A 9,432-nucleotide genomic window follows, 5' to 3' on the forward strand; every position below is an offset into this window, starting at 1 on the left:
GAAGTAACTTGCTGATTTGTCTTAAAGCCTCTGCCTTCTGGTTTGGTGGAAGGTTTGGCATTCCTCTTTTTGGCAAAGTATGGAAGTGAAACCTGTATCCTTTGTCTATTATTTGCAATGTCCATGTATCCTTTGTAATGCAATGCCAGTTTTTCGAGAATAAAGCCAGCTTTCCGCCCAAGGGTGCTTCCAGTTGATCCCTGGTAGGCGGAATCAGAGTCAAGTCATTGGGTCTGTCCTGTAGTAGTGGTTGTAGTTGTAGCTGTTGCACTACTCCTCTGGTTGGCAGGCTGCCACTGATGGCCTCTGTAGGGGCCCTTGGATTGACCTCTGCCTCTAGGGCGCCTGTTCCTGCCTCTCTGTGCTCTGGAGGAGTCTGGAAAGGACCAATTCTTTGTAGGCCAGTTTCTGCTGAACCTCGGAGGTTGAACTTGCAGGAAATCTTTAACTGTTTGCACAGATTTTGCTTTTTCTTCAACCTTCTTTAGAATCTCCTGTGCAGGGGAGCCAAATAAATTTTGCTTCTCCATTGGAGCATCGAGAAGTTTAGCCTTGACATGGTCTGGCAAAGACTGCTCCTTCAGCCAGGCATGCCTACGAATTACTGCCCCAGTCATAGCTGATCTAAATGAAGCCTCCAGTGCATCATAGCCACATTTTAATTAATGATTACTGACCTATTGCGAGTTGTGTACCAAATCCTGAAGGGATTTACGGTCTAAGGGTTCAGGTGAAGAAAGCTTCTTATTCAGCTGATTTAACAAACATTCTTGGTACTGTATCATATGGAATTGACAGTTTAATGCCCTGGCAGAAAGAGTAGCAGATGTATAAACCTTTTTCCCCCATCTCTCTAATGCTCTAGACTCTCTTTCAGAGGGTAGGGGATTTTTGGCAGTAGCGGCTGCAACCCCTTTTGGGCCCTGAGAAATAGTTTCTGGGTCTGCAGCATGGGCTTTATACAGGTGGAAGTGAGAATCCGGGACCCTGTAATATCTGTCAGGTTTTGTGGGGGCCGGAGGAAGTGAATCAGGTGCAGTACTGACATCATTGTACACATCATCAATTACAGTTAGAACCGGAGGTATAGCTAAGGGCCTATGCTGGGGCAAATGCAAAAAGGTCCTTAATCTTTTTCTAGAATCAGAGAAATCCTGACCCTGCCATTGAAAGTGTTCTCTCATGGAGTGTAAAGTCTCCCCAAAGGAAAATTCTTCAGGGGGGAGGCAGAAGGGATAGATTCTTCTGCATCTGAATCCTCATAAGGCGAGTAGGCCCCTTCCTGGTGGTCTGACAAATCAGATCCATCCATGGAGTAATCTGAGGAGTGAGGTTCAGAGGGGTTAGTCCTGGGCCTTTTGTCTGGAGGAGGTTGGGAGGCCCTGTCTGGGTGAGGTTGGGAACCCCTGATTAAGGAGATAAGGTCCTCAGCAAGACTGAGGATCTGTGAACTAGAGGAAGGCCTCTGGGATGTAGATTTGGCAGGCAAAGCTTTTAAAAGTTTGGCAGCTTTAGCCCTGGAGAAGGCCTTAATAGACATAGAAGCTGGGGGCCTAGCTGCCCCACGTGCAGGGGTAGAAATGTCCAAAGGTATGGTGTCGGACAATTCCTGAACACTAGCTTCGGTAGGGAGTTCTGAAGCCGACTCAGCCGGGACCTCTCTGGCCTCGGTGGTCGGAGGTATGGTTTCGGTAGTAGGAATAGCCGTGTACTCTGTTTCAGCCGAAACCAAGACACTCGCGGAAGGCCTAGCCGTGGTTTCAGCCGAAACCACGGGCCGCGAGTGTTGGTCCTTTTCCTTGCGTTTTTTGACCATATGCGAAGTCGGAGTCTCCGACGGCATTTTATAAGCAAAAGCGGTTCCAAAAAATTCCTCTGCAAACTCCGACCGATGTCTAAGAGTCTGTCGGTTGAAGGAGGCACAGGCTAAACAAACTGATACGTCGTGGTCTGGGCCTAAAGCAAGGAAGGCAGTAAGAATGGAAATCCTTATGAGGTATTTGTTTCCCACAAGTTAAACAATTATTTACTTTGTCTGACATCGGCTGAGGCAAGAAAGATTCCCCAACGGGGTACTTAGCTTTTTTCGAAGTCTTCGGTAGTTGAAATCTCTGGATCTGACCGACCGGCACTTGCGAACAGCTTCTGCTTCGAGCACAACGCAGCAAGAAAGACTGAGGAAAATGGCGTCGGCTGATGCTTTTATACCCCAGACACTCTGATGTCGGGGAAAGTGCGACATCAGCCGAGGCCAGACCCAGACTTTGGAATCCGGCCGACCGAAGGGCTGCCTGAGGCAGGACAACCCATATGTTATGACTGCAGATGCATCCTTGAAGGACATCCTACAATCTCCCATCCACTCATCAAGATTCCTCTTGAAGAGAGTCAATGAGGGACTGTGCTTAACCTGGACTGGGATTTTATTCCAGAGTGAAGGGAGCCTCTGGGTTATGAATCTGTCCCTCCAGCATGTCCTATTTATTTCAGTGCTGAGGTTCAAGTCTCTTGAGCGCGTAGCTCGATGGGATTTGGATTTTCTGAGGTGCAGTATGTCCATTAATTCCGGGTTGGACATGGCTTTATACGTCAGGCACAGATCGCCTCTGAACAGGCGGTATGGCACTGAGTAGAGCTGGAGTTTCCTTAACCGGGCAGCATATGGCATTCTGTTTGAGCCCTTTGATCCTCTTGGTGAGGTACTTTTGGAGTCTTTCCAGTTGCTGCAGGTGTCTGGTAAGGTACATCCCAAAAGGGGCATTGTACTCAATTATGGGCCTGATGAGGGATGAGTAAAGAGTCACGATGACGTCCCCGGATGTAGATGTGAATCCCTTCATGATTAGGTGGGCTATGTAAAATGTTTTTCTAACCACTTTGGCCACGTGGTTGCCAAATGAGAGATTGCTATCAACTTGGGTCCCCAGGTCTCTAATGACTTCTGTACTTAATGGATTACCACCTATGTGGTAATTTTTGGGCACTGTTTTTGCCAAAGGGGATGACTATACATTTTTTGGCATTTAGCTTGAGGCCATGGCTCTGGCACCAGTTGTCTGTTTCTATGAGGCCCTTTTTGAGGATGCTTGTGTTGGCTGGAGAGTCGATTATGGCGCCCAGTTAGCAGTCATCTGCGAACTTGGTCAGCCACAGTCTTTCCGTGTTGGCCTGTACCTCCGAGAAATACATACCGAACAAGAGAAGTCCCAGGACTGTTGTGGGACACCACTTGTAACTGGTTTGGAGTCTGACATGGCTCCAGCAATTCTAACCATGTGGGTTCTGTCCTTGAGCCAGTTTGCAATCCATCTAGTGACATAGGGGTTTATATTTAAGCTGGTGAGCTTATCTATAATGCCCGAGTGGGGTATTGTATCGAAGGCTTTTGCGAGGTCCAGGTAGGTTGTGTGGACCACCTTCCCCTCGTCAATGGCCTTGGTGACTGTTTCAAAGAAATCAACCAGGTTTAAGAGGCAGGATCTGCCCTTAAAGCCGAACTGGGTAGGATCCAGTGTTTGTAGGTCCCCAATATCTTTATTTATGAGATCCATGATGATCCTTTCCATAGCTTTGCAGACCAAGTTAGTCAGGCTTATGGGGCAATAGTTTCCAGGATCCGTTGAGGCACCACCTTTATGGAGAGGGACCACTGTTGCTGTACGCCACTCTTTGGGCACATATCCTGTAGTAAGGCTGAGATTGAACAGTAGTTTTATGTTTGGGTTTAGCTCTTCTTGGAGTTCATGTAGGACGCAGCCCGGGAACACCGTCTGGTCCCATTGATGCTGTGTTTTTTGCTTTGGAGAGGGCGGCTCTTACCTGAGCATCTGAGATGTCAGGGGTCAGCACTCTGCTGGGATAGATATTTGCCCTTTTGGTGGGGAGGGGGGGGGGGAGTTTGTGCTGAACCTGTCAGCTAGGATGTTGGCAATGTCTGTGGGTTCGGTGTATTTTTTGTCATTTTGGACTAATTCTGAGCATATCTGGGAATTCCCACCCAGGTTCCTAACATAACTAAAGAAAGCCTTGTGATTATCCTTAGTGTCCTGTGCAATTTTTCTCTCGAAGCTGGCCTTAGACAATTTTATGTGTGCCCGTAGTTTTTTGCTAATACTGATCAGTGATGCCTTCACTTTTTGGGATTTTGCTCTATCATTTAGTAGCTTCCTCCTATTGTATTAGTTTGTTTATGGCTGAGGTCCACCAGACAGGACGTCTGCCTTTGGAGGATTGGGTCTTGGTTTTATTTGGGATTGCATGATCCATACATTCCTGAAGGTGTTCATAGAATGCGTTTATAAAGGATTCTGCGGTCTGGGCCGTATTTTCCACAGGCCCGGGGGCTTTGAAGGATTCCACCTCAGTTTTGAGGAGTGTGAAATTTGATTTAGAGAAGTTTTTCACTGTGGTTTTCGGGGCAGGGTGTGGGGTCAGGATGTGAATATCCAGTGAGATTAGTTTATGGTCTGATCTTACCAGTGAGGGATACACTTCTGGTCTGGAGCACAGAGTCCCCATGTTGGTGATGATCAGGTCCAGTATGTTTTCCCCTCTTGTGGGAGTGGTAACAAGTTGTTCCATAGCATTTGAGTTTATAAATTCTAGGAACCTTTGGGCTAGGGTGTTGGAGCTAGAGTAATGCTCCCAGTCTATGTTTGGGTAGTTGAAGTCGCCCAATATAATGGTGTTTGGAGAGACCTTCATATTTTCCAGTGTTCTCAGGAAGGCCGAGTGGGGTTCCTGGGTTTGGGAGGGTGGTCTGTAGCAGGCTATAAACTGGAAGGCAATTTTACCCACTGTTAGTTGCACATGGATAGTCTCTGATGCTTCATGCTTTGCCACCGACCTGGAGGTGTGGGTATCTTTGATGAATATCGATACTCCCCCTCCTTTTGTGGTTCGGTCCAAGTTTTGGGGCCGAAAAGCATGGTATGAGGTATAACCTGGTAGTGCTGGGGTGCTCTCGGGAGCCCTGAACCAGGTTTCTGTTACTGCACAGATATCGAAGTTCTCCATGCTAAGGAGAGTTTCGAGTGAGTGCATCTTGAGGTTTAGACTTCTGGCGTTGAGTAGCATTACTCAGTTTCTTATCCCTTGTGATACCTATGGAGGTGGGTTTGTCTTTTGAGCCTTGCCTAAAAAAGGCACTATGGGGGTAGCAAGAGCCTTTGCCAATATCCAAAAGCCCAGGGGTGACAGGTGCAAGCCGTCCCTAGCGAAGCATCGCGGCTTGTCGAGCATAACATCCCAAGCTGACAGGCACTGGATTCCCTTTGAATGACACCAGTACTTAAGCCAATTGTTGAAACTGATCATCTTGTCTTCATATTTTGGCATCATTCTTGGTGAGGGTAAGATGCTACTCAAGGTCAGGGTCATACCGGCCTGGGCTACATGCTCAGAGAGCTCCTTTATGTCTCTTTTCATGTAGTCCAGGGAAGTACGTCTCAGGTCATTCACACCAGCATGGACAATGATGGAGTCATATTTGTACTTGCCTTGGAGTGACCTGAGTGCTTGTGTTATGTGGCGGATCCTACCGTCCGACAGGCTGCTCACCGTGACCCTCTCCTTGTTCAGCCTGGTGAGCGGGACGTCAGTGTGCCTGACGATAGAGTCACCTATTACAAGTGTATCAGGTGTGTTGTTTAGTCTTTAGAGCTGTGACTGTTCGGCACACTGGCTTTGTGAGATGTGTGTTGCACGTGTTTTGTTTTGGGGTAGCGGCTGCTTGGGTGTCTGCTTTGGAGGTCTCTGCTGCTTCGGCAGATCTTTATTTAGAGCCTCCGAGTAAGTTTTTGTGCGATTATGTGTTTGGTTTGCTGTCGTGGTAGGTCTATGTGAGACTGGAATTTGTAGTGAGTGTGGTTTCCTTCTCCTCCTGACTGGTTATGCCAGTACTGAGTTGAGAGAGCTTAGCCTCCAGTTTGTCTATATGGTTGCATCTCTCACATGTGTTGGAATTTGTTGGGAGGAGGAGAGGGTTGTCTGTGTACATGAGGCAGTTGTAACATTGCCTCAAGATTCCCAGATTCACCAGCTGGACCGGAGAGGAGATTGACAACTGACCTTTGGACATGCTAGAATAATATTGGGAATTCCTTAATAATTGAAAACCAGGGCCAGTGGGGAGTGAGGGTGTAGTGCTTTTAATTTTTAGTGCTGACTTATATAACTGCTTTAGTGAGCAAGTGCCAGGTTTATGTTTTCTTAATGCAGGTGATAACGTAATTCAGTAATTTACGATTTTCATTTAGCTACATACTATCTGGAGATGCCTTGAAGAGTTGATTTATATCAGGATGTCTGCAAAGCTATGGAAATTGGACTATCCAGGTGAACATCCTCCTGCAAGTAGTTCACATATTAAACATTCTGCAGCAACAGTGGCCCAAACAAAGGACATCAACAAAATTGATTTCCCAATTTATCAAACTTTAGCTTTTTTTTTTTTAATGAGAACAGATCCTTTAATGTTCAATTTCATTTCTACGCTATGCTATATGTTAAGACATTAAATCAGTTACATTTTACAGTTTATATCCTATTAGTTTATATAGTATTACACAGCTATCTTTAATTTTCCCATCTGTTCCAGTTAATTTTTTCTCTGAGTTGCAGACTTTAGCTTGTCCGTTTGCAACATATGCTGCATATACAGAACGCCCCCGGAAATACCACACACCTTTGCAGCTCTTGCCATTTAACAAATTTAAAAAAATACTTAATTTTATATGCACGCCAGTTGAAAGGGATACGTTTTGCAACTAATTTCTCTCGAGTGCAGTTTCAATGTTATGCACTGCCACCCTCTACAAAAACATTTACATTTCTCAGTATAAAAGTAGGGTCTATATTAGATCATTGACTGCTTAAAAAAGCAAACTGTGATTAATCAACCCTATGTAAGCGAAAGCTTACAATCTCAAACTGTCAGAACAGCGATTTTTTTTCCAAGGGGAAAAAAAAAAATTGCTGTTCCAAAACACACACACACAACACAAGCACACCAAACAAACAGCAATCCACACGCACCTCAAATCTTACACCTAACCCTACACTAAACTATACACACACCACTAACTATCCACTTACCTTAACCCAAACCCTAAGGTCCATCACTATCACACACTCATCTCACCCACTCCCTAACCCTAACTCACCTAACCCGCCCTAACCCTCACATCCACACAATCGCACACTTACCTGAACCCAACCCGTAACTTTCCACCACAGCGTTGAAAATACCGAAGCAACAGAAACTGACAACTGAATTCTTTCCCAAGGGAAAAAAATTGGGTTTCTGTTGCTTTGATATTTTAAGCTTTCGCTGCATAGGGTTCGATATTAGAACATTCGAAGGTTTGAAACCTCGATGTTCTAATATAGACCCTAAAAGTAACATTTTACAGATGTATTTCAGTCTCAAAGTAAATTTGTTCACACAAATTAAAACTAGACTATAAAAAAATTAAGGAAACCTAGTGACAGCAGCACTAAGACAAGACACTTCATACAGCTCCAGAAGAGTTCCATCGACAAACAATACGCAAAACATTTCTTACAACACTGAAATTTTACTAAAATGATCATTCAAAATAATTTTAAACTACCTGTATTCTGCTTCTTACATAACTTCTGACAATTTAGTCTTCATAATAAAGATTTTTTTTAACTTGAGATGCAAGATTACTTCTATTCATTTCAAAAATTTTTGGGTTACTCAACCGAATAAAAAATAAAATTACATACAACATAACTAATTCTATGTACAAGTTAAAAAAACATTTTACTTCCATACAGCCAAAAAACTTGGGCAATGTACCGTGTATTTCATTCAATTTGCAACTCTCCTCTAAATGCTAGAGGCCTTCAATATCAGGAAAGCTGACCATTACCAGACATTCGGATTACTCCACAAGCATTATACAAATACTGCATTTATACCTACAGTTGCCCTACTGCTTAAAATCAGTATCAAGAGGCCTTTACTATGAATGCTAGCAGAACACCATCTGCCTTTCAAAATGAAAACATTTGGCCACCAAATTGTCATGTACCTTAGCAAACCTTGTGGCTCTGGGTCAAAAGCTAAAAACAGAATATTAAGCCTAACAGTACTTACACACCTATCAAAAGATTAAAACAAATATGAAATAAACCAGTGAAAATAACAAATGGGTGATAAATATTTCAGCTATTTTACCTGATTTAAAAACTGGTGCCACCTTTGCTGTATTCCATTCTTCTGGGAATTCTGCAAAGTACAATGGCATGTTAAACATTTTTGCCAATAAAAAATAAAGCAGCATATATTTAAAAGGGCATCTGGTATTCTATTTATAACTCCAGATTTACTGGTTCAAGTTGCAAGAACAAACAGTCAGTGATCACAGAATTTCCTGTTGCATCACAGCACACAAATCTCAAAAGTTTGTTAAATGAATATTTAAATGTTTCATACATCCCAGTAAATACAGAATCCAGAGACTTTGTACATCATATATCCCAGTAGGCAGATTATCCAATAACTTATCAAAGAAATCAGAGTTCTTTTTGACTTCTAAGTTCGTTGCAAACCTGTTTCCATCTACTGCTTTGTCAGTATATCCATGTCCTTTCAAGATTTGAAAAACAATTTACTGCAACACGAAGCATCCATCCCAATATTCCCAAAAACACATATGGGAAAAGAGGCTGCTTACCTGAAGCCATAACTCGATGAATGAAACAGTTCCAGGTTATGACTACTTACAGAAATACTAAGCTGTTCTCGTCAACAATCTTACCTGGCACTATGTGGTACTTGTTAGGAAGTCTGCGTGATGTTGACAAATTACAAATGCCTGTCAGTCTGGTGGCATGCAGGTATAAAGCCTTAACTACAGCTCAGACAACAAGAGTTTGATTAGTGACTCAAGTAGCGAGAAACTGGGAGGATGGGGCTTGCCTATTCTTGGGGGGGGGGGTAGGGTGGAGTGGAGATCATGAAGAGTTTCAACCAATGAGAACAGTAGAAGTGCCTGCTCTATGGCCAGGGTCATGAGACACTCAGTGTGACTCTGCAACTGCTCACTCAGTTTACACACAGACAGCATTTATAGCACATAACGTAAAGGTGGGTGTCAGGCCAGAACCCCCCCACACACACACACTGGTGTATCCTGGCTTTAACATCAGCCTATCCCACTGTTTGCCCTGTAGCATACCAAGCACTATGGGACTACATGGTGTGGGCATCCACCTCAGAGAAGAATCTCTCCCAGTAGTGAGAACCTCCTGGAGAAGGGAACACTTGTGGTCTCCTGGAATGGGACTAGCAGTTGGGATTACTGGACTGACGGCCACAATATGCAGAAAAAAACTAGTTGAAAAAATTATCCATGCCTATAAATTTCAATTTGGCAGGTCACATTTAATTTAGTTATAGTA

The 9,432-nt window shown here is 44.0% G+C and overlaps 1 protein-coding gene across 1 annotated transcript in view; it reads right to left on the bottom strand.

The window, feature by feature from the left end:
• MARK3 (microtubule affinity regulating kinase 3) overlaps positions 1–9,432 on the bottom strand; it is a gene marked incomplete in the record, with an annotated part of 2,430,063 nt that overhangs the window by 343,809 nt on the left and 2,076,822 nt on the right. Inside the window, 1 exon segment of the mRNA XM_044074521.1 lies at positions 8,207–8,257. Coding sequence (XP_043930456.1) covers positions 8,207–8,257 — 51 coding nt within the window.

Source organism: Protopterus annectens, chromosome 6.part0 (genome assembly GCF_019279795.1).
Source record: "Protopterus annectens isolate FY-2018-M chromosome 6.part0, PAN1.0, whole genome shotgun sequence".
Taxonomy (NCBI): domain Eukaryota; kingdom Metazoa; phylum Chordata; order Ceratodontiformes; family Protopteridae; genus Protopterus; species Protopterus annectens.